This window comes from Marmota monax, unplaced genomic scaffold, assembly GCF_021218885.2.
Source record: "Marmota monax isolate L192 unplaced genomic scaffold, Marmota_monax_Labrador192_F-V1.1 WCK01_AAM20220418_F8-fsc00026, whole genome shotgun sequence".
NCBI classification, from domain to species: Eukaryota; Metazoa; Chordata; class Mammalia; order Rodentia; family Sciuridae; genus Marmota; species Marmota monax.
Window position 1 is genome coordinate 12393263 of NW_026693108.1, and position 25331 is coordinate 12418593.

Consider the following 25331-nt stretch of genomic DNA (forward strand, 5'->3'; position numbering starts at 1 on the left):
CGCTAATTCTGCAAGGAAGAACTACCAAAAAGCAAAAACTAAAGACAAATGGGAAAAGGCTGTGTTGGTGACTCATGATACAGAACGCTGGTTTCTCTTAAAGTTAAAGCTCCTGCATTCAAGGACGGTCAGCAGCCCATTAGGAAAATGGACAAAATGTATAAAGTGTTTGCAAGAAAGAGTAATTACCTGACTTCAATATAAGAAGAGGTCTAACCTTGTAAGAAGAGATGGTAAATTTCACTTACGGATTGATGACCACCTTTAGTTTACTAGGGTTGCCACAGCCAAGCACATGTTGAGTATCTAATCTGAAATTGGAGGTGCTCCACAATCTGAAAGTTTTGAGCACCTGTCTGATGCTACAAGTGGAAAATTCTACTTGGGGAATCAATGGGTCACAGTCAAAATTCACGTCCACTGAAGTCATTGTAAAATCACCTTCAGGCGATGTGTATACACTGTGTGTAAAACAAAAGTGAACTCTGTTTACAGCTGGGTCCCATCTCTGAGGTGGTTGGGGTGTGTGTGTGTGTGTGTGTGTGTGTGTGTGTGTGTAAATACCACATTCCCCCAACTACCACCTCCAGTTCCAAAGCCAGACAGGGTGGCTTTTACAGAGATCTGTTCTCTTCATCCTCTGGAGACTGGAAATCCAGGCCATGGTGGGGTTGTTTCTGGGAGCCTTATCTCCTTGGCTTATAGGTGGCTGCCTTGTCTTCACAAGGTCTTCAGTCCTTGTGACCATGTGTCTTGGGGCTGAGGAAGTAGCTCAGCAGTAGAGCACTTGCCTGTCATGTGGTAGGTCCTGGGTTCAAGCCTCAGCGTTGCAAAAAAGAAAGAAAAGAAAAAATCCTGTGTGTCCTAATCTGCAGTCTTTACCAGACACCAGCCATATTGGATTAGGACCCAGCCTGATAGTGTCCTTGTAACTTAATTACCTCTTTGAAGACACTGTCTCCACATCCAGTCCTGTTTGAAGTACTGAGGGTTAGGGGCCTCACACTGTGAGTCTGGTGGTGGTGGTGGTGGGGGGGGGCAGCAGTTCAGCTCATAAAATAACAACAAAAGTGGAAATAACTGTCTCTGCAAAGGACAAGAATGCATCTGTTAAAGTTCTGATGGATCCCTGACCCCTCAGTTCTGATGGCAGAACGACAGATGTGTGAGGTTCTTCATGGACACCTGGCTCCTGATAGAGTAAAAACACCTAATGTCGCCAGAGCCTAGACTAGTTATGGCAAGACAAAGCAAGCCCTAGGTGGGTTTCCAGGGCATGCTAAGAAAATTTCAGTAAAAGCAAAAGCGTGCCATGTGTCTGAATGTTACCATTTGGGTAAAAGAGGAGAAAGATTTTATAGGAATTTGCTTGTCTGTGGGTCGGGCATCTTATGGACATATGTCCAGACATCTGGGGACAGGGAGGGGGGGGAAACTTCTCACTTTATGTACTTTGTTACCTTTCCAAAATATTGACTCCTGAATTTACTTATTAAATATTCATTTCCCTTATGAGAAAATTATATCATGAGGTCATTCATGATTATATTGTTTGAGGTTGATTTAAAGAATAAGACTACTCTGGTTCAGATTGCTTTTTCTTATACACCTGCTCATATTTCTTCCTGGAGAGTGAGCCGTGCTCTGTAGGTTGGAGGGCAGTGGTCTTCATGGGTCCTTTGCAGGCCAGGCCAGGCCCTCCTTTCAGGCCCTCTGGCCCCAGGCTTCCAGGGTAGAAGGCCGATGGACCATTGGTCCAGGTTTCATTTTGCTCAGAAACTAGTGAGTTCTGTTAATTGAGCCAGTTATTTCGAGGCATGTATGGGTAAGGACCTTGATGAAGCTCGTGACGGACGCTCTTTTAGTATCCTGAACTTTCACTTGGTCATCTCATTTTATTGTCTCTTGGACTGTGAGATTTGAAGTATCTACCTTTTTTTATGGATGCGGAATCTGGAGCTTGCCCAATGTGTCCAGGAGAGTCTGCCATAGTCCTCTAGCAGGAGTGGCAGTGGACAGTAGTCCCCTGGTCCTGTGGAGAGGCCGTGGATGGTACTGAGCCCTGTGTGTCCAGTGCATACGTGTGTGTGGTAAAATCAAACTTTGGCACAGTAAGAGATTAGCAATATGATGATAAATAGTTATAACAATATGCTGTAATAAAAGTCATGTGACGAGGGTGTCAGGGCTCTGCTCTGACCCCTAACTTCCCACAGCTTTGAGGGGATGGCCTTTCTTCAGGTCCCCGTCCACCTGTCACTCTCCTTGCTTGTTAGCTGTTCTTGTCCTTCAGGTGGTGCCCATGGAGCCTTGGGGACTGGCCTGAGAGCCCCGAACCATGACCGTTTCCCGGGGTGACTTTGAGTGGCTGCAGTAGTGTGCACACCCAGGGAGGTCGAGGGCAAGTGAGAGTAGGACTTACCATTTCATGCCTCAGCAGGTGCTGGTGGGAGTGGGGACCGAGAAGCAGAAGTACATTAGTCACGGGAGGCTGTGACCTGAACAAGGACTTAAGGTGTTTCCTAAATTCCCTGGAAGCTGGTGGGCCTGGTGTTTGGGTAGCATTCCCCCACCCCCTACCCGGAAGGAGCTGGCTATAACAGACAAGCCTGGGCTTTCTACAGCCCTGTCCAGGAGGAAGGGCGGGGCTTTGGCCTTCGGGCTGGGCGGTCAGTTGCCTCTGCTTCCTATGATTGCAGAGAGGGGGAAATCCCCCCAAACTTAGGATGATGGAAAAATAGGTCAGAGCTCCCAGCTGGGGCTTCCTTGAGAGGAAATCAGCCCAGCCGGAGGGTTATTTCATTTTTCCCTGGGTAGGTAGTTACCTCCCTTGTTGGGTAGAGGCTGGAAGAGAGCAGCAGCACATTCTCTGAGAAGGGTGGATCTTGGGAGTGTCCAGTGGAAGCGATGAGGGTGTGGCCACTGGTTTTGCTGTTTCAGGAAGCAGCATTGTGACCTTCCCCAAGTCTTTGAAATATTACTTCCCAGTGTGTCCTTGCACAACTAGCTGCAGAGGGGAGAGGCTGCCAGGGGACGTGGCCTCCCTGCCCAGAGCTTATCTTGCTGTTAGCAAATTTAATGCTCAGATAATAAAAGGAACGGGAGCTGAGTCAAGCAGAAGCCAAACAAAAGGGAGTGGGAGCAGAAATTGAAAGTTCCAAAGCCTCTTAGAGAAAATGTAGATTTCCTGTGTCATCCAGAAAGAAACTGGCCTTCCCTGAACTAGTGTGTTTCTGACCTTCAGATAGGATGTTTCTGAAATGCCTGGAGAAAGCAGTGCCAGTGAGCCAGTTAATCGAGATCTTTAAGCAAGTGTACTCAGGAAATGAAAGGAATGTTGGGACGGGACATTTTCTAGAATAAGCACTGAGACATCATGGGGCGTGGAATGGAAAGTCCTACTCTCAGCTGAACTTGCCCCTTCCAAGTAGGCACCTAGGACTGATGGCCGTTGAGCGCGTACCGTGTCTGTCCCCATCACAGGGACCCCCAGGCACCTCATTTGAGGCTCTGCCCTACCCCAGCAAGACGGAGCTTGCGCTCATTCGTCAGTGATCTGGGGCATTATAGCTTGAGCACGTGTTCTGCATACATTAGAACTCGGGCTGTTGGACTAGCTTAGGAAACTTAGTTGAAAAAGGAATTTCTTCCACAAATGCAGAGAGTGCCTCAGTGCCTCCTAACAGGGGAAGGCCGGCAATGTAGGTCACCTTTCCCGAGGAGCAGAGGACTGCAGTTGGCCTTTCCAGAGCTTCAGAGCAGCAGGCACTTTTTAGTTCCCTGTTAAGTGGAAAATATAGAGAAATAAGTCTGAAGTGGACGCCGGACCTACAGGTGGAGAGGGAGACTGCAAGAGCAAAAAGGCTGGGAAACTGGGACTCAGTCTAGAAAGGCTCTTCTGAGTCTTTGTAGTGACACTCACATGGGGACTGGGGAGGGAGCTGGTACATTCTGAGAGCTGGGCACAGTGCAGTCCTGAAGGGGACCTGGGGTCTGGTCTGGAGGTCTGGAACACACTCCCTACAAGAGCTGTGGCAGGGGCCCGGAGATGGCCGCTGCCCTGCAGGGTGTGGGAGGCCTCCTGCACGCTGTGCTGGGTGCCTGGCTCTCACCTAGACATGCTTTCCTTGTTGCTATGTGTTTATAAAACTTTCTGGATCCTGAATAACAGTGAAAACAATCTTTCCAAATATTTAAAATATTTTTTCTGGTTTTATTTTTAAAGTAACTTCTTCCTTTCTTGTTTCTGTGTAGGATACTAAATTGTGGATAATAATGGAATACCTTGGTGGAGGCTCTGCACTGGATCTAGTAAGTACGGTGCCGGTGTGACAGGCCCCAGACCTTTTCTTACTGTCCTGGTTTTGGAGATAATTCTGTATCCATTTCATTTCCCCTTTTTAAAGTTGCATGAAAAAGGAACCAAGCTATTCCTTACTTATTTTTGCTGCTTGCTTTTTATAGTTTACTGAAAACTATAGGTTTGCTTTTGAAACCACCTGGGGAACCAATGAATTCATTCATAGAAGCAGTGAAGCATTTTGCCTGGAATTATCTTACCTGAGAACAGCCGGTTAAAGTAATTTCAGAACAAGTTTGTTAGCTTTGTGGAGCTGATAACCATGGCGGCTTCATAATTCGGATGGTAACTTTGCTCCAAGTAAGCGCGTCACATTTTTATCTTGGAAGCCAGGGAGGGGTGTGATTGTTGAGGAATGGCATCAGATGTCTGGTCCTGCCAGGCAGGAGTGGCACACCTGCCCAATTTCGTCCCTTGCCAGCATGCCCGACGTGCTGCTGCACGGAGCAGGTGGGCCCAGCGGCCTTTCCCCTCTGGACTTGCCCGCGAGCGCACACAGCCCTCGGGAAGCCGGAGGAAGGTGCTTTGCTGGTTCTGTCCAGCGTGGCTCCATGCAGGTATTGGTGGAGAGCGCTCCCAGATCCCAGCCCTGACAAGCACGGCCTGGCTTAGGTCACTCTTGAAATGTAGGATATGCAAAAAACATTGCTTTTTAAAAGGAACTAACAACTAACAGTTTAGCAGTCAAATGCACCCCCTCCCCCCGGCCCCCAAGCCAGGCTTTTAGGTGAGTGTGAGCCTCAGCCCTCAGACAGGCTGGTCAGTCATTTCGGAGTTGGGCAGTTTTTCCTGACAGGAGGCTGGCCCCCTGTTTTTGCTGCTATCAGCATGAGGGGGATCTGGTGCACACAGTGTGCCCTGTGCTATCCCATTGAGTTTCTGAGGTGCTTTAGCCTGGGACAGGGAGATGGCACCCTCTTTCACCCAGAATCACCCTTCGATTCTGATAGTGAACTTGGGGGAGCATTCCTTTCTGGAATCAAGGTTCCTAGTGGGGGCAGATTCTGGGTTGGGATTTGGGTCAGAGAATGACGGGGATCTTCCCTTGTGGGGAGCGTGGGTGTCTTTGGAGCAGGTGTGCAGATGAATGGTGTGACATCCCTCCTCCTTCTCATGGCCCCTGCAAGGTGCTCATAACAAGTGTCAGGGCTGAGAACTGAAAAAGTGATCCTCCCTCTCCATTCTGCAGGCTCTCGTGGCCTCCAGAAAGTGATGCAACTTTGCCCCAGGTACAGATGGGCAGGCCTCCAAACCAGCCGGCAAACCATGATCTCCCGATCCTGGTGTACCAGCACATCTTGGGCCCCACGGGTCAGACACAGCTGGAAAGGCTAGTTGAGATCAACCTAGATCTGCTTCTGTAAAGTGCCCAGGTGTCATTCTGCAGATGGGTGCCCAGTTCTGTTGTCAGAGCACAGGTGTCTTCTTAACTGGCAGAAGGTTATCAGTGCTGATGCAGGGGTGTGTCCCTCAGAGTTCTCTTCTTCCTGGTGGTGCTTTGTATTTTTTGGCCTGCTGGGATTGAACCCAGGGCTCTGTGCATGCTGGGCAAGTGTTCTGCCACTGACCCTCCCAGCCCTCTGTATCTTTTTTGACTTAAAAAACAAAAACCAAAACCCAGGAAGCAGTGTGAAGAATAAAGAAGACAGCATAGCTCAGTAATTAAGAGCTAAGAATATAAAATTATCATATTTTATTTTGAATGTGCTCAGTGTGTTGATTTTTTTTATTTAAGAGATAAATAATAATTGAAATTAAATGTTTGTAAGAGTCCCCAGGATCACTCTGAAGAAGCATTGTATTCTTTGAAATATGACTTTGAAGTGACTTTTGTGACGACCTCAGAAGTCCCAGCTGCCCCCAGGTGTTGCGACTTAGGAGAGTGTCTTATGTACTACGCAGTTCAGTTCAAGGCGTTCCAGCTGCACAGGGTGTGGATTTTTGTAGCTCTGTGGACGAACAATTTTTTTGTTCAGGAAATATTGTTGTGTGTCCACTGTGTGCCTGTGCCGAGCTAGCCACTTGAATCCCTGCAGGGAACAGAGCAGCACACGTGGCTCTTGTGGCACGTGGTCTGAGGGGAGCAGCCAGGTGTGTGCAAGGTTGTTCAAGGCAGAGCAGGCAGAGGGAGGGCGGGGGTTGCGTGAGGATCAGGAGGCCCGGATGGAAAGGTTTCAGCTGATTAAAAGATGAGCCAGTATTGCCAGAAATCCAAAGGACAGCCTGGGAATCTAATTAAAAAGGAATTTTGCTACATAAATTGCTCACTTAATCAGGCAGAGATTTTTGACAAACTTAAAAATGAACATACAACATGATTTTGAAAGAATGAGATGGCATGTTCAGTAACGTTTAGGCCAAGCTGCTGCCACCGTGGCTGCAGAAGAGGGTCTCCCACAAGGGACAGATGGCCGTCTCTCCCCGCAGGGGTCGCTGTGGCCTCTGTCCTCTCCAGCTGCCAGTGTTTGGGGTGGGGGTGGGGGCACATGTCACATCTGTTCTGTGTTGAGAACTGAGTCACAAGCCACACATTGCTGCATGGCCTGGGAGTGTGCTTTGAGTTGGGTGCCTGTGTGCCGGGCTGATGGTCCTCATGGAGGAGGAAGAGGGGAGGACATGTGGAGGGAGGGGAATTAGGAGTCACCTAAAGATGGGATGGAGCCCAGTTTCTTCCCTGGCAGTCTTTGTTATTACTTCTTACTTGAAAAGCTCACAGTGCTCTTACTGATAGAGTGCTGATGTGTCTTGCGAAGACTGTACGGCAGTGGAGAGTGCTGGTGCGAGACTCGGAGAACTCGGGAACTCTGGGCTGTGGAGAGCCCTGAGTGACTTCAGGGAGAATTTGACAGTGTGCCAGTCAAGGTTCTCCGGGTCCGAGGCAGCGGGAGGTGGATGTGAGGGGCTTGCCAGGGCCGTGCCGCGTGGCTGCTGAGCTGAGTAGTCCACCGCAGGCCGCCTGCCTGCTGGGGACCAGGGGGTTGGTGTGGCCCAGTCTAAGTCCACAGGCCGAGCACCTGGAGCTCTGGAGTCCAAGGGCAGGAGAAGAAAGGGGACTTCGCCTGCCCTCTGCCTTTTCGTTTCTTGGGGCCTCAGCCAGTTGGATCATCCCCACCCAGGACTGGATGAGGGTGGGCTGCCCCTAGGCCCATTCCAGGGCCTGCTGATCCTCTGGAAGTGGCCCATAGACACTGCAGGGGTCATGCTTCACCTGTCTCTGCATCCCTCAGCCCAGCCACGTTGACACCTAAAATAGACCATGTGGAGGCCAAGAAGGATTTTACCCCTGAATTAATAGAACGCATTTGGTGCCCTCTCCCTCTGCCCCGTGAAGGGTGGAGTCAGGGTGACGAGGGGGAGGCGGGCCTGGGTCGGGCTCATGGCCAGCTGCTCCCTCTCCCTCTCGTGTCCTTGGCTCTTGGCTGACCTCCCGTGGTACCGGCACTGGGCTGTTCTGCCCCTTCTGGCCAGAGACTGATGGGAGGAGGGCATGGGCGAAGTCTTGGAGGAGGAAGTAGACCTGGACCCTGATGTCCTGCTTGGGTTCCCCTCCGTGTCCTGCTGTTGAGAAAGGAGCAAAATACAGCATCTCTCTTCTCCTTTCTTCCCTCAGCTGATGAGAGACTTCTTATGTTTTCCTCATCTGGAAAATAAAAATTCATAAATTCTGCAAACACTAAGTAGTAGGGAGGGAAGACTGGCCATGAGGCAGGGGTTCTACCTCAAGGTCTTTGTTAATTTCTTGAAAATGCAACTTTTGGTCAAATAACTTTGGAGAAAATCAGGTTCTGTGCCGACAGTCTGAGTTGGTGGCAGTTCCTGGCAGGCTAGTGGACACAAGCAGTTCTACCTTCTCTAAGCAGAAATAAAATGAAGACTAACTGGAAGCCACCAGCCCTCCTCTTCACCTGTGTTCTGAATGGCAGAAAGCCAGGAGCAGATTGACCCGGACGTGTATGGCTGCCAGACAGGCCAGACTGCAGGGTGTGTGTGTGTGTGTGGCGCAGCCCTGAGAACCCCCGACTTGGGGACGTAGCGTAGGCCCCAGGGCCTGGGAGATAACCAGAAGGCCGTGCCAGGCGGAAGGGGCTGCAGTGCAGTGGCTGGGGGCGGTCTCGGTTGCACCCACACTGGCCCACAAACCCTTCGTGGGGTCACGTAGGACATCCACTGAAGGCCCGGGACTCGCCAGGAGCATTGTGGCTTTCATTCCCTTTGGCGTAAAGCACGTTTGTAGTAATGAAACTTGGTGATCACCAGGGGCTGTTTGCCGGGTGGTGAGGTGCGCAAGCTTGGGCCAAGTTGGAAAGCTCGACGGAGCCTTGTGGCGGGGAATTGGGTCCAGCTCTCTAGACCTCTGCCCCTCCAACCACTCCTGTTAGGCCATTAGGGAGCGTCAGGTTGTTTGGGTGGTGGCATTTAAGTAATTGGGAGCTGTAACTGAGTCCCTGCTTTGCAAGTGATGGTGGACACGCTACCTGACATGAGCTCTTTGACCTGACTTCCTTATAAATGGGGACATGTACACGTGACGTTGCTTCTTTATGTCTTTCTACAAGAATGGATATTAAGGAGTGAACACTTTTTGAGTAGGAATAAAAGTTTGCAGAGGCAGTAGTAATTTTTTATTTGATAACATGCTTTTATGCCAGATCTTGAAGAATTGAGCTCTTTGAGCTATATCCCCAAAGCTGGGCCTCCCAGCTCATATCTAAGGCGTTCTGGTGCAGGGGTGGTCTTAGGGGAGGGGTGGGCTCCCAGGCCTCGTTTTTTCTGCCGGTTGCTTTTGGTTGCAAAGGATGAGCCTTTTAGGAAAAATAACCAAGTTCATTAGAGCAGATCCTGGTGCCATGTAAGTTCCTGGGCTTTTGTTCCCAGGCTGTGGGACCCTGCCCTTGACTCCCCACCACGGTGGGCCAGAAGAACAACCCTAAGTCACAGGCCAACTTGGTGACCCGGCCTTTCTCATCGGCCCCTACTTCATTCAGTAAAGTCATTTTTTCTAGTTCTATGCTCTTTTAAAGGATCCTTTAATAGATTTTAATTGTGTAGGCAAAATATCTGCTTTAAGTGAATATGTTTTTCAATTTTAATTATCCTTGTCCATTTAACATGGGCGTTCTCTCTTATCTCAGATTAAGCAACTGTGATACTCCTTTTTTCTTAGTTAGAACCTGGCCCTTTAGATGAAACTCAGATTGCCACCATATTAAGAGAAATTCTGAAAGGACTTGATTATCTTCATTCAGAGAAGAAAATCCACAGAGACATCAAAGGTAAGGGCCATCTCCTTCTTGGTGCTTGGAAACGCCTGAGGTGGTGGGCTCAGCTGCACTTCTCTGCTCTGGGGAGCCTGCTCTGAGCCTTCAGCCTGCCTGGACGGGGTTGGTCCGGGGGTCTGGAGAGATGCACAGCCCCCTGGGCCTACCTGTAGGCACGCAAGCTGGCTGGGGAGAGATCGCGTGCCACCAGGTGACCGTAAGTGGAGCGTTGCGTGTCAGACGCCTGCCTTGGTTTTCTCTTGCAGCCGCCAATGTTCTGCTGTCGGAGCATGGAGAGGTGAAGCTGGCCGACTTTGGAGTGGCGGGCCAGCTGACAGATACCCAGATAAAGCGGAACACCTTCGTGGGCACCCCCTTCTGGATGGCGCCCGAGGTCATTAAACAGTCAGCTTACGACTCGAAGGTGAGAGCCAAGGATTTGTCCTTGTGGGGTGCCAGGTCTCTCCCCTCAGGCCTGCAGCCTTGCAGCATTCCCCACCGTAACTCTGCGTCTCTGACCTCTGCTGAACCAGTTTTCTCCTGTCTCCTGGGCACCCTTGAGCACCTTTGTTGTCTGTTCATCCAGCCACGGTCACTGTGGTTTTTAGCTTAGCGTATGGTTTGGTGGGGACACAAGGAGGGTGTGCAGTAACGGAGGACCATGGGGTGAGGTAGCATCCAGGTAGCGAGCAGTGGAGGGTGGGCTTGTGTGCAGAGAGGAAGGGACTCTGCACTGGCGGGGGCTGAAGCCATGCGGAGTGGCTGAGGGACAGGACCTGCTCAGAGCTCTGTCCAGTCTTCACAGGGCCTGTAGAGAAAGGAGTGGAGAGAGGCCCCAGACATCCCAGGCAGGATAGGGAGAGAGCATCTTGCAGTGGTGCTACGGATTCTTCCTACGTATTTGGCTCTCAGTTACTGTAGTCTCCTCATCAGCACAAAGTGCCACCGCCTCTCCCAGCTCCTCTTACCGGCCAGGTTATCTTCTCCTGGTCTCTCCTTGTTCTTCTCACCCTTTGCCTCCTTCCCTTTCATTTCGTGGTACTGGGGATTAAACCCAGGGCTCCACACGTGCCAGGCAAGTGCTCCACCACTGAGCCACACCTCCAGCCCTTTTTATTTTGAGACAGTCTCCCTGAATTGCCCAGACTGCCCTCGAACTTGTGATGCTTCTGCCTCAGCAACCTCCCAAGTCACTAAGATTACAGGCGTGTGCCACCGTGCCCAGCTCCAGTCAACTCTTAAAACTTTTGGACTTTCAGGTTTGAGGGCTCAGGTGTCCAAGTGCAGATTAGGGTGATGTCAGTGTCTTAGTGTTCAGATTATCAGGGATGGGCGTTGGGGGACCCTTCCCCCAGCCTCAGGTGCCTCTGTGCCAACAGCTCTTGTCCTGCACAGGCTGCTTCAACCTTGCCTTGTGGCTCTGTGGCTGTCCTGCTGGGCCTGGGGCCTGGTGGACCTGCCAGGTAGCAGGGCTCCTGAGGTACGCGGCTACAGCTGAGGCCTCCTGATGCTTACTTCCTCCCCCTTTCCAGTGCCTCTTCCATGCATCCTTGTGGGTACCTGGAAGCATCTCTGGGCTGGATCAGCATCACAGGCGCAGAGAGTCTTTCTCATAGAAATCCCAGGCTTCTGTTCTGGTGGTTGCAAGTACATGCAGCCCGCAGCTTCCTCTTAGGTGCACATGCTGATGTCAGAGGCCGGGCGGGCTGGAGAGGAAGGCACGCACCTCCTCACGGCATCTTCCCCTTGCTGAACTGGAAGGATGTGCACCTTGGCTTCCTGAAGACGTCTAGACCTAGAATCTCATTTACACAATAACCTCCTGCAGGGTCTGTGACCCTTGTCATTTGGGCTGTTGGGTTGCTCTCAAAAGTGTCTACACACACAGCTTCTCTTATGCCAGTCTTTTTTTTTTTTTTTTGGTTACCAGGGATTGAACTCAGGGGCACTCGACCTCTGAGCCATATCCCCAGCCCTATTTTGTATTTTATTTAGAGACAGGGTCTCACTGAGTTGCCTAGCACTCACTGTTGCTGAGGCTGGCTTTGAACTTGAGATCCTCCTGCTTCAGCCTCCCGCCAGTCTCAGTTCCTAATCTTTGCACAGTCCTGACTGCTCATTGGCCTTAATAACCTTCATTATTACTAATATTTTTAAAAGGGATTAGGTAAGCTTTGCTGGTTTCCAGCTGTCCCCATATCTTGGAGACAGTGCTGAGCGAGAGAACTTGTTTCCCACAAAGGAGCCTTGGTCTAAGGCAAAGGAAATTTAATCTTTTTATCTTTTTAAGATTGTTGGGATGGTCTGTTAGCAAGTAGTTGAACTTGGTGAGGATGCTGCCCCTCCCTGTTCACAGCCCTTCTCTGCATCCTCTGTTTGGTCAGTCAGCTGCTGCGCTGTGGTTGTCCAGGGCTGGGTACTTCAGTGGTGGGGGTGCCCAGCTCCTCCAGGTAAGCAGCAGCCCAGGAGAGAAGTTGGGGAGCGGAGGATGGCCTCACACGAGCACTCCTTCCCTCCAAGGCAAGGGGATGGCACTCTGGGAAGGAGGGCTGTGGATGCCTTGAAGGGGGTAGAGGGGCTGGGCAGAGACCCTGGCCTGCGGGGACTGCAACAGCATCCTGGAGACACCGAGACTGGGGTCAGCAGTCCCCTGTAAATAGCTTTTCCCGGTTTTGGTCTCAGAAGCAGTGTGTTTTCTTTTGTGATGACCTGGAAAATTCTGAAAAATGAAATGGAAAGAAAGGAAAAATATCTGTAGATCTGCCACCCAGGCCAAGTTATTCCACCATCCAGGCATCTCTGAAATAACCGTTTGCAATCTCATTGTGGTGAAAAATGGAAACAGGTGATGCGATGATGGAAGAAATAATGTTATTCAAGCTGAGTGCAGACAGTGGGTTGTCTAGGGGGGACTGGGTGGGAACAGGCAGGCAGCCTGCCTCTTCCCTACCGACACTCCCACAATGAGCCTTACACCCTGGTCCCTCTCCCACGGCCAGGAATCACCCACGGTCCTGGGTGGGAGCAAGGAGCCCTGCAGGTGGGGAAGCCTGCGGGCTAGGAGACAGGTGGCATCGGGTTTCATTCTGGTGTGCATACTGTTGAGACCTTTAGGTCAAGCACACGTTGCTATTGAGTGCTTGTAAATATTTTCACACCTAGATCCCAAGTATAAACATGTTCCTGAATGTTGCATCTGAGTATATAAGTAGCTGTGTTAAATCCATTTTCTTTTGCTTAGTTTAGTTATAACTGTGACTTGGAGTTACACATGGTTTTTCTTCTTGATTATGGAGAGGTGATTAGGGTTCCTTTGAGAATGATTTTTTTATGCATAATTTTAAAATATCACTTAAATTGTTAAGTATCTTCAGATTTGTAGCCAGCTTGTTTATTGCACATTGTGTGATGTTGTGAGGACCTGGGTGTTCTGTGTCATTCCCCACTCCCTGCTATGTGGAGAAAGTCGTCAACCCTCAGGGACAGGTGATTCTGAGTGGTCATTCGGGAACATGCTACCTAGAAGGGTCTGTGTAGGAAGTGATCGGTTCACAACTAGTATCTATATTTCAGAGCATCGACCCTTGTGGCTTTTGACTTGGGCTTGTATTAAAACCACTGTTTGCTCTACCAGTGGTGTCTTAGTATCTAATTTCATGTATTTCCCAAATGTCAGAAAAATGGATTCCTCGTTACGCCTCATTTTTTCTGCTTTGGAAGGTGAGTGCCCTTTCCTGCGTGACTTTATTTTATTTTAACACATTCTAAATCAGATGCCGTTTCTTGAATGTAGTAATAGATAGACGCAGTCATATTTGTTAAGGTTCTCTGTAAATGCCGTGTTGTTGGAATATCATGAGATACTTCAGTAAGTTAATGGGCCATAGCAACTTAATCATTCTTCTAAGGTCGAATGTAAATAATGCTGCTCTTGAATGTTTGTGTGGCATATACATCTTCCAGATCTTACATTTATCTAGATTAGATTCGCAGAAGTCAGATTAGTTGGTTTTAATAACTTTGGATATTTTCATGGCTTTTGATTGGTTTGCCAGTGTCTTCAGCATTTCTTGATGCTGGTCCAGCTTTCCAGGTTTGTTAGTAGGGTGTTGGGTGTTTGGAGGACCTGCCAAAGGACCCTGCAGAAGTCCTGGGTATGGGGCAGCTTTGAACCCAGCCAGGAGTAGAAGGTGGGTGGGGACAAAGGGCGTGAGGAGCTCAGGACCACAGGACCACACCCTGGTGCCTGCATGGGTGTAGGAGGATCCAAAGAGGAGCACGGAGGAGCTGGGCGGCCCTTGGCTTCTTCCTGGGAGGATGGCCCACATTTTGTCTTGTGGTGCTGTCCTGGCCACCCTCTTGGGGAGGCTAGGATGAATGGTGCCTGGGCTGGGTGTGGATAGGGCGGAAGGGTTTCCCCCCAGTTAACTTCAGTTGGTGCACATTGGCACTGGGGAGCAGGGGCGGCCTCTTGCGGGCTTGCTGTCTGCTTATCATCCAGCGCCACACAAAAGCAAGTCCTCAGTCCTGTGAGGGAAATCGGCGCAGACACCCTCTGACAGCCCGACGCAGAGACCATCATCCGCTTTCCAGTTACTGGATTGTGAGATGCTTGGAGATGCATCGACAGAGGCCATGTGGGCAGAGCCCTGGATCTGTGTGGCCTGAGGTGGCCAGTTTGCTGGTGGCAGCAGTTCTAAGGAGACCTGAGGGGGGCCAGGGGCAGGGACAGACACACACTGAGATTTCAGGCGGAGCCGCGTGTGGAGAACCGCTGCCACAGGAGAGTGGCCATCTGTGCCCCTAGCTCATCTCCTCTTCTTGTGCAGCTCACTTCCTTAGGCCCTCCAGCCATAGCACGGGCTTGGGGGCCTCCCTGCCCGTGGGCACTGTGTCCCCAGTTCCCCTCCTGCAGCTGAGGGACTCAAGTAAATCACTTTTCTACCAATGCATAAAAAAAAGTACACATGCAAAGTAAACCAAGGATTTTGAGTTGTAGAGTGAAGGAAAATGGAGATATTACTGTAACACCAATTCTTCTAGATTGATCCTTTCAGGGTAAAATTTTAAATATAAAATATAGTGAGTAGCAAATGCATGGACACACACAGTCCCCCGGACACTCTGGAGTGCTGGTGGTTCTCCCCTGCATCGTGGGAGTGACTGGACGCCGTGACTCGCACTGCTGTTCATGAGAGACAATTGCATGACATGCCACTAACCAGGAAAAGAGCCAGAATCAAAGTATGGTTTTTTCCCGAACGTGAATCACTTCTGCACCATTATAATGTTGAACCTTTGTAAGCAAATCATTGCAAGTCAGGGACTATCTGTATTGTTGATTTTAGGCCAGTTTGTAGTTAAATGTTGACACGCTGGAGTACTGTGGATTGGGGATTGTTAGGATGGCTGATTGACTTCAAAATACGCCACGGCACCAGACAGAAACCTGTATGGCAAAATGATTCATGTGATAGGTGCATAGGGCTGCTGTGTATCAGTGTTTTTCACCTCTATGCGTGTTTGAACATTTATAAACATTTTTTTCAAGTGCTGGACAGTGGTGGGAACCTTGCCCATTGCATACACTTCCCCGTCCCCTCTCACAGATGAGGAAGGAAGCAAGGCTCAGACAGTAGCTCTTGGGTCTAACACCACAGGACTTTGTAGAGCTGCCATTTGACCTGGAGGGGCGGCTGGCTGCATATCTTCCTGCCCCTGCTCCTCCCCACTCATCTGGCACCCGTGCCCCTGACTTGGGCACTCTGCCTGAGCCCCTCCTATAACAAGAGTACCTGCCCTGCCAGTGGTCACACCGCCGTCTTCAGTGGAGCACATTTTCCACTTGTTGCCTATGTTGAAGTTACATCAAGGGCTTATGAAAATACATTTTTATCAAAAACTCGAGAGGCTGCTGCTTCTAAGTGTGTTTATTTGAATGTCTTCCTGCTCTGTGTCTCTAAAGATGCTCTTGCTGTTGCAGGCGGACATCTGGTCACTGGGTATAACAGCTATAGAACTGGCGAAAGGGGAGCCCCCTCATTCCGAGCTGCATCCCATGAAGGTTTTATTCCTGATTCCAAAGAACAACCCCCCGACGCTGGAAGGGAACTACAGCAAACCCCTCAAGGAGTTCGTGGAGGCCTGTCTGAACAAGGAGCCGAGCTTTGTAAGTCTGCATCCCTCGGTGCAGCTGTGCGTGGCCCTGCCGGGCCCGCTGGCAGGTGTTCCCCCCCCCCCCCCCCGTCCCTGGCCTTCTCAGCCCTTCTCAGCTGTCTGCAGGATCTCATGCATTTCTCTCTCTCTCTCTCTCTCTCTCTCTCTCTCTCTCTCTCTCTCTCTCTTCATTTTTCTTTTTCTAAATGAGTGTGATTGATTTATTTGAATTGCAAATATGCTCTTACAGCCATTTTCTCTTTTAAGGATTAAAAACTATTTTCTTTCACATTCTAGCATCTCATGCCTCCCTCCTTGAGCCTGAGGAATATTTCTCCCTCATACGATAGGTGGAATCCCAAGTTTTTAATATTTAGAGAGGAGGATCCGGCTGTCAACTATAAAACTGCCTTTAGTAATGGCAGAGGGTAGCCTGAAAAGTAATGGTAATAGGTCTTCAGAGTCAGCGTGTTCTCTCTTGAGTTGTTAGTGCTGGGAAGCAAAAGATAAGGTGAAGAGGAGCCACGCACCTCTTTCTCCTCCTCCTTCCTTCTCTTTTTACATTTAATCAATAATAACAGCCCATAGCAGAAACGACTACCTAGTTTTACCTCATTTTTCTCTCAGAATTAGGGCAGTTCTTTGAAAGTGGTGTATTTTTGTGTTGCATGAAGTATCATGTCCTTGTTTTGAGTTTTACAATGGAGTTAGCTGAAGGCTAAGCTGGATCCCGCCTCCCCATCGCCACTGAACTCTTATTAGTGAAGACTGATGATTTTACAAGAGCATCGTGGTTTCTTCATTGGTGCCAGTTCTGGAGAAGGAATTGCACAGGGGACAGCATTTCCTAAGCACTCTAGGTGACGCTGGTTCGTGTTGTTCTGTATACAATGGTGTTGGGTTTTGTATCGTGGTGGTTCTAGGCCCAACACAGCACTCTCACATAGGGAAGGCGTGTCCGTGTGTGCATATCTTCCATTAAACACTCCTCTAGTTAGCACACTCCCCTTGGCTCTCCCCCATCCCTTGGAGGAGAAGGACCTAAAGCTGTGACTATGAGCTGTGACTATTATGTCTGGAGTTCTCCACTGGGGCTGGGGTACCTGAGGCCATCCGGGTTTCTCACCTTCAAGTTTGAAAGAGCACTGGCTCTTGTTGACAAGGCCTTAGTAATTTGGAGGGAGTGGAAACAGCCCGAGTTGCTGATGTTTTGTGTTCCTGGTGTCAGGTCCAGGTCGGGCACACTGGGCTTCTTGGGAATTTTGCTCTTTTCAGTAACTAGGTGTGCCGTCCTGCAGGGTGGAGCCCTTGGTCGGATCGTGGTGTGCCATGAGTCTGGGGCGTGGACGAAGCCCTTAGCTCAGTCGCAAGGAGCCGGGAACACCATCTTTCTAAATCGGGGGCGGATGACAGTGCCAGGCGCCTTTCAGAAATGCAGGACAGGTTCTCTCCTGGCTCCCTTCCAGTTTCTTTCAGTGTTTTTATTTTACGATATTCTGGGGTTTTCACCACACAGTGCAGAATGTTAATAGTAACACAGAACATGTTTTTCCGTCAGTGTCTGCCTTCGAGTGCTGAGCGAAAGTGGGAGAGGAGATGCGCTCTCGGGTGGTTCAGATTATTTGGGGGAAGTTCTCTTGCTTTAATTGGCCGTCGAGGACACCACTGGAAATGTCATGTCCACACTGTGCCTGCGAGTCCCAGCCATGGGTACAGAGTGACCCATCTTTGAATTAAACCTAAGGGGAAAACTTTGAAACCCAGTCTCGCCGTGTCAGCGTGGTCGCCTGGCATTTCCAGGCGTGAGCCCTCCCTCTGGGATTGGATACAGAGGCTGAAAGTGCACGGGACCTCATGCTGTTTCGGGTGTCTTTCCAGAGACCCACGGCTAAGGAGCTGCTGAAGCACAAATTCATAGTGCGCAACGCAAAGAAGACGTCCTACCTGACGGAGCTCATCGACAGGTACAAGCGGTGGAAGGCCGAGCAGAGCCAGGACGACTCCAGCTCCGAGGACTCGGACGCGTAGGTTGCCGCCCGAGCTGTGCCGCAGATGGGCCGCGGGCTCCTGGGGGGCGGTTCTGGGCGTTTCTTAGGTAACCCGCGGGTGGTTTTTGTGGTGGGCACCACGCGGACCCGGCAGGGAGTCTCTTAGCCTCGTCTTTTAGCCTCCTGTCCGCATGGAGTCTCCGAGTAGCATCCGCGTGAGGGCTCTGGGTGCAGGGAACGGGACCTAGCCTCCTTTCCTGTTCTTAAAGTTCTGACCAGAGGACATTGCCTTAAATACATCTTGAAAGGCTGTGGAGGCCTGTTTTAGTGCCCGCTTGCTGTGTTCTAAGAGAAGCTCAGCCTTGCAAAGCTCTGTGTGGGCAGTGCCTGACCGAGAACCCGTGTCCGGCTTGGCACCCAGGGTTCCATTGGCTGGAGACGTGGCCTGGAGCTTCCAGCTGGGACGCGAGGGAAGTTGGCTGGGCTGCCCTGACCTCAGGGAAGGAAGTGGCTAGGTAGAACTGGGCCTGTAAGCCGAGCCTGGAGCTGACCTGCTGACCTGCACCCCCTGGCCAGAAGACAGCACCCTCCCCATGCCGGGCCGGTGGGACCAGGGTTCTCAACACCCCTGGTGATTCTGGTTCATAGCCAAGGCCAAGTCCATTGATCTTGGAGGCTGTTGAGGTGTTGCTGCCGGCGACTAGGGCAGTAGCAATGGAGGTGAACAGTGGGGAGAGAGAGAGAGGAGAGGGTTTGGAGAGCCAGGATGTGGTGATGGACTTGGGTAAAGGGGGCAGATGTGCCAGGATTTGGCAGCATGGCGTGTGATGTTCCCAGGTGGCCAGGAGATGTGCATCTTGAAGTGACACTGAGGTGTGGCCCTCAGGGAAAGAGAGCTAGGCAGACCACGCAGACTTAAGGGTCGCTGCTGTATGAAAGGTCATCCAAACCCTGAGAACCGGTGGTGTCACTCGTGGTGTGCATTTGCCATATGAGAAGAGCTCAAGTTCTGGAGGCGGGGGACCAGGCCCTAGGAAGCCAGCGTGGGGATGAAGATGAACATCGAGTGAGAAGGACCCCCGTGGGTGGGAGGAGACCAGGCACAGCAGAGCCAGCGCCTGGGGCTGATTGGCAAGATCATTGGGACCATTGCTGTTGAGGTTCCAACAGGCCAGGACTGCATAGACCCCCTTACCCAGCGGTGCTTGGAGGCTGGGGACCTTGGAGGTAGCATGTGGGGATGGGGTGGAAGGTGACAGGTGGAAGCAGTGAGTACACATGCACATCCGTGATCTGTGGCTGAGACCAGATGTGGCCATCCGCCCGAGGGCGTGATCAGGGGAAGCTGCTTGGAGGGGAGGAAGAGAGAGTGCTTCTGGGTTGGCGGGAGGGAGGCACACAGGAGAGAAGGCAGGCCTAGAGGGGGACTTGCAGGGGACGGGACGTTTCCTCCTCCAAGTTGGGAGCCACCTCTTTTGCTGTGGGAGGCTAAGGAAGAAGGATGGCGAGAAGTTCAGGAGCCGCCTTCTGTTCAGTGATGTAGCAGGCCGTGTGACTGGAGGATCCCAGGGGGTAAGGGGGTGGTGTGGGGGTGTGGAGTGTAGATGGTGGGAGAGGGTGGCAGCTGCGGTGGAGCATGGGCTGTGGGTGGCCGAGGGCCTGAAGCCAGGGTGTCCACGCTGACCAACTCCGCGGGGTCTTTGTGTCAAGGGAAACAGATGGCCAGGCATCTGGAGGTAGTGACTCTGGGGACTGGATCTTCACAATCCGAGAGAAGGATCCCAAGAATCTTGAGAACGGAGCTCTTCAGCTGTCGGATTTGGAGAGAAACAAGGTACAGTTGCTCATTCTCGAGTGCTAGCACCTGTTGTCCACCAGCAGGCACCTGCCATTCTGTAAGGCCTTCCCTGGGAGTGGGCGGGGTCCTTGAAGCAGTCCTTGGTGGGGCTTTGCCCTCAGAATTGGCAGATCAAGAGCTGAAGTCATGTCTGATCATGCAAAGATTGGGACCTGAGAGTCCGCGTGTGGCTGTGCTGTGGCGCTCTGGTCTCCCCTCTGCTCTGGGCCACACTGGGACTCCTGACCTCCCGACCCTGGGCCGTGCTATGGAGTTGGAGTGAGGGGGTCAGGTTTCGTGTACAGAACAACTTTATGGTTCTCTTTAGGGGACTGTGTCCACATGCTGGGATGACTCATATAATGTACCATAATTTTATTTAAGACCATATAATTGAATGTGATCTTTTTGTGTTTAATTGATTAATTGGTTTTATGCCTATTTAAACTTGTGAAAAGCTATATTTTTAGGTCTTTTAAAAGTGTAGTGGAGGATTCGTCAGGCAGGTGGACCAGTGGCTGTCCCTGTGGTCCCAGCCTGCTTGGATGAGTCAGGCAGGTGTTAAGTGTTGTCCAGGTAGAGGTGGTAACTCCAGAGAGGCCAGTCGCTGCAGCAGCTCCACCTGGCTCCCCTCTACGAGCTTCGACAGAGAGCACTCCCCATAGAGTGCTGGGCCATCCAGCGTGGCCGCCCATCCAGCGTGGCCGCCAGGGAGTCTTTCTTCCCTTGTGGATTCAGATACTGGGTCCCTAGCGTCATGGGTTTTGCCTGTGACTGCAAACTTTGTAGCCTAGTTGAAGACGGTAAGACAGTCTTACCCAGAGTGACGGGGGCAGAGAGCATCCGCTCAGCGTGTAGAGTCAGCATGGGCTTTGGTGGGCGGTCTGCTGCGTACTGAATCGCTGCCGGTGCCTGTTCCCTGTTCCTTATGATCTCTCTTTTCTTCCTCAAGATGAAAGACATCCCAAAGAGGCCTTTCTCTCAGTGTTTATCGACAATTATTTCTCCTCTGTTTGCGGAGGTAAGAACCTGGTTGGCTTCCTGGAGCAGGGTGCTGCTCCTGTGGGGAAGTGGTCCGTACAAGGTGGGGCGTTGAGATAGCTGGTGTGGGCACGCTTGACACGTCTGTGTGGCGCCCGAGGCAGGCACTGGGTTCCTTGGTGCCAGCGGCTCCTGCTCCGCCTGGGCAGAGCTCCTTGTCGCCTCCCCTGGGAGGTGGTGTGTGGCAGCCTGCGGTGGTCCAGTCCGGGCCTGTTATCACCGTCCGGTTCAGCAGCTTTCTACACCATCTGCTGGCGCCGCCCAGTCTCTGCCCCATCTCTGCCCCAGCAAGTGTGCGGCAGTGCAAGTGGGCTTCTAACATTTGAGAGGACGGACTCCCTGTAGGCCCTGTTCTCCCCTGGGCTGCCCCCATCTCTGGGACCCTGCCTGTGCCCTGGGTGAGCCGGGTCTCAGCCTGACCCTCCTGCGTCCCGTCCTCATCGTCTATGTGGCCCTCCTTGGCTTGGATGCCTCGGAGCTAGCTGACTCCCACACTCTGGGTGGTGAGCCAGGTTTCTCGGGTGGCAGCTGAATCGGGGTCCTCACACTTGAGGCTGGCGGTCTGGAGGACGGAAGTGGCCACCCAAGCTCGTCCCCCCGCCCACAGTCGGCCTGCTGTAGAGTCCAGTGCGCCTGTCCACCCACAGTGCTGCCAGAGCCCATCCCAGCTCCCATCCTCCCAGCTCCATCCTTGTGGTCTTCTGATGGCCCTGCTGTGGCCCTGGCAAGGTCTGGGCCATGTGGGAGGACGGCTGTGCCTGGGGCATCAGTGCCACCTGAAACACCTGAGCACCCCAGGTTCGAGGGAAAGCAGTGTGGCCGGGCAGGTGGGAGCCCCTGCTGCTTGCCCTTTGACTCCAGCTAGACACCGCTGTGCTCTGGAGTGGGCTGTGTGGGCACTTGGGGTTCTGCTCACTTGCTCCTTGTGACCTGCCATCATCAGCCATCCTAATAGAATCAGTGGCTGACTAGGAAAAAACAAAGGTTTTTCTCATTTTCTCTGGACTTTATTTTATACCGAGTTTAAGAAGGAACCATGCCAATCATTATTCAGTATCTCCCATCAGATTAACCCTAAATGCAGCAGTGTCCTAGATTTTTGGGGGGCTAATCCACAGGAGTCTTTTCTTATGTGTTTTTTTATTATGATATTTAATAACCTAAAGTTCAAAGTGCTTAGTGTGCATTATTTTAGATAATACTAAAGTTCACATGTGTGAATGAGGACGGTAGGGAGATGGAGGTGCTGGTGTCTCCATTACTGTCACTCGGCCTGTGCCAGGTTGCTGACTCAGTGGTGATGGCCCACGTCTGGTACAGCCCTCTGGTGGGGGCCCATTCCCAGGGCTGCCCCACTGCCTGTCCTTGTTCCTGCTTTGAGACAGAGGTGTGGCTTCAGAGCAGGGAGCGGCATGGTGGGCTGTAAGTCGCTCTCCTGGGACTCACAGTTACTGTCCTGTGAAGTTGTGGGGAGTGCCAGAGAGACACAAGCCACCTCCCGGGGGCTCCTCTGTGCTGTAGCCTGTGACCAGAAATGTTCCTGACGCTGTGGGCCCTTCCAAGGTCCTGCCCAGTCCCTGTATAGACCCTGTTGGGAGAGGAGAAGCCATTGCTTTTTGGGTGCTGCAGTTCTGGCAGTGACATGTTCACCGTACCCTGGAGAGCCAGAGCTGAGTGTTTTATGAAGTATTCATAAAGACGGAAGGGGTCTCCAGGAGTTGCATTGGTGTCTGTCACCTCTGCAGTGCCATCTAGAGCCTCCCCTGGGAGCCTTTGGTCCCAGACTGTGCTAGATCTTCGTAGTCTCATGCTCGTGTTTCATTACTTGGTCGCATTTTGGGAAGAGACTTGGAACTAGCCATTAGGCAAGGGGGGTGCCTGAAGACACTGTTGCCGTTTCTCACGGGAGCGGAGGAGGGGCACTGTGGATCCCCAGAATTTAGGGCTGCCACGCATTTACCTGAAGGAGAACATTTGACAGCATCTGGATCAAAACGGTTTCTGCTGAAGGGTTTTTTTTTTTTTTTTTTTTTTTTGAGGGGGTGGGATTTTTGGGCATTGAACCCAGCTGAGGACACTGACAACTGAGCTACATTTCCAGTCCTTTTCATCGATTTTTAAAAAAATTTTTAATATTTAGATAGTGTCTCACTAAGTTGCCGAGGCTGGCTTCAAACTGGTAACCCTCCTGCTCAGCCTCCCAAGTAACTGGGGTCCAGGTGTGGGCAACACCTGGCAGGTCTCGTTGGAGTTTCAGATCTACCCGTTAAACTTGGAATCCAAGCCTGCGACCCACACCACAGCCGCAGTGTTGAGGCCAGAGTAACTTCTGGTGGCTGTGAAACTGCTTCTCTGGGACAAGATTAAGGTTGTAATAGAAAAACAAAACAGAGGACACCATCGGAATCCAATTTGGAGAATGTGCACGGCTGGCCGTCTCCTGGCCTGCTGCCCTTTCTGTGGAGGAGGGCTCTGCATGGTGGCCCTTGAAGGGAGTGCTGCTTGGCTTGTGTGCACGTGTCACGCTGCTCTCCGTGTGTTTCAGCTGAAGGAGAAGAGCCAAGCATGTGGAGGGAACCTGGGGTCCATAGAGGAGCTGCGAGGGGCCATCTACCTGGCAGAAGAGGCCTGCCCCGGGATCTCGGACACCATGGTGGCCCAGCTGGTGCAGCGGCTGCAGAGGTAACTGACCGACTGTGGAGGAGCGCCCTAGGGCATTGGCGCTGGGCTTTCCTCCTGGAGCTCGGTGCCACTGTGGTACTGTGTTTTGGGGGTTTGTCCTCATTGTCCCCCAGCCACAGGGTTACAGCAGAGTCCAGTCAGAGGAGGCTCATTCTGAATCAGTAGGAGAGAACCATGTGAGTCCCAAGCCACTGGAAAGAGCCACAGAACTTTGTGCCTTTGTCTCCTTTGCGACAGCTAAAGGATGATTTTTAAATGTCTGTTCTTAACTACGCAGCCTGCTCCTGAGCCGGATTGGCCAGAGGAGTACAGGCCTCAGTCAGACTCCTGTGGCTGCCTGTGGGTTTTGGGCTTTAGAGTTTGGTGTCCAGATGCTGGAAGGTGGGGCACAGTGACTTCTGTGAGAACAGGTGTGGGTGGGTCCTTTTCCTTAGTGGCTAGTACCCAGGCCCTGATGCCTTGTGGACAGTGGCTGTGCCTGTCCCTACCTGTGTCTTTGGCTACACGTTTCAGACTGAGGAACCCTCCCTGCTTTTGCTTGGGGAATATCTACGTGAAAGTCACCCCAGGCGGCCCTCCTGGCCTGGAGAGGTGTGTGGGCGGCTGCTCCGGGAAGGAGCGTGGGTGCTGGGTCCCTGGCTGACTCCCAGCTGCTCGGGTCACGTTCCTCACTCCTGCAGTTCCAGGCCTGTTGTTGGCCTGATGTTTGTCTTCAGGTGTCCAGAAGATGGCTGAGCCTCCGTGACGACCCAGAGCATTGCTAGGCCTCTTCTGAGATGGCCTCTTGACGGAAAGTACTTAGGAAGGATATGAGGGCATGTGGGGTCACTTTGGCCATTTGCAAGTGACACCTGATGGGGCTGCCCACTGTCCTTGAAGAGTCCTTTTGTCTGAGGGCATCCAAAAAAAAGCAGTCTGACATTCAGCCTCATTCTTCCCAGCTCGGCCTCCTTAGTACATGACACTGCGACTGCCAAGTGAGGATAGAAAGTAAAAATGGTTTCCTTGGCTGAGACGGTCGAAGGAGTCACTGATCTGTTTAAATGATCTCTGTCCTACTGCCCCCACTTCTGCCACATTAAAAGCAATGAAACAAGTTACAGAAATAAAGCAAAAGAGAATACAAAAGTCACCCACATGCTTGCCTCTACACAAGCCTTTTTGATTTTTCTAGCTTGGTATCTTCACTTCCTTCTAATGGCATGTATTTCTTATTAAAAAGAAACTTATGCTGGGTGCAGTGGTGCAGGCCTGTAATCCCAGCAGCTTGGGAGGCTGAGGCAGAAGAATCATGAGTTCAAAGCCAGCCTCTGCAACTCAGTGAGGCACTTAGCAACACGGTGAGACCCTGCCTCTAAATAAAATATAAAAAGGGCTGGGGGTGTGGCTCAGTAGTTAAGCACCCCTGGGTTCAATTGTTCCTCCCTCCCCCCAAATAAAGAATGAAACTCATAAAGCAAATAGAACTAAACCCAGAAACTGGGTATATCATTAGTGTCTTGCTTTGGACTTTTTTTCTGCTTGTGTAGTGTCACTTCTGAGCTGGTATTTTATATGAGGTCCCCATTGCCTGAACGTGTGGCGTGATCTATGTGTGTGCCTGGACTTCCCCAGCAGTCCAGCACTGTGCTGTGTCCCGAGCACACGGGTCGGTCCATGTTTTCCACTTCACAACCCCCTTCTCCCTGTCCCCTTTCTTTTATTGTTGATGCAAACCCATCTGCCAGCTCCATCCAGTGGGAGTGTAACACGGGCTTCACGTAGATTTAGGAATATTTTTTAATCTGCTACACTTCAAACATTATCATTTCAATATATAATCAATAGAAACAATTACAGTGTAAGATATTTTTACTTTCTTTTTTGTACTGAGTCTTTGAAATCCGGTGTGTTTACGCGTGGGCTTGAATCCACACTTACAGTTGGGTGCTTAGTAGCCACCTGTGGCCTTCAGTGACAAGTGGACCCTCCTCCTTGGTCATCAGATGGCCTGGCTTTGGGGAGTCCTC

The 25331-nt window shown here is 51.4% G+C and overlaps 1 protein-coding gene across 4 annotated transcripts in view; it reads left to right on the plus strand.

Annotated features, from left to right (window-relative positions):
• The window catches only part of Stk24 (serine/threonine kinase 24), a 99565-nt gene that overhangs the window by 71951 nt on the left and 2283 nt on the right, over nt 1–25331 (plus strand). For 3 of the 4 annotated variants that reach the window (XM_058582775.1, XM_058582774.1, XM_058582773.1), the window contains exons 3-9: nt 4255–4311; nt 9525–9633; nt 9885–10042; nt 15602–15787; nt 17653–17798; nt 19473–19596; nt 20552–20620. In XM_058582775.1, coding sequence (XP_058438758.1) covers nt 4255–4311; nt 9525–9633; nt 9885–10042; nt 15602–15787; nt 17653–17798; nt 19473–19596; nt 20552–20620 — 849 coding nt within the window. Of the gene's footprint in view, nt 1–4254; nt 4312–9524; nt 9634–9884; nt 10043–15601; nt 15788–17652; nt 17799–19472; nt 19597–20551; nt 20621–23185; nt 23323–25331 lie in introns of all 4 variants that reach the window. The other variant, XM_046454773.2, reaches the window with a different exon arrangement.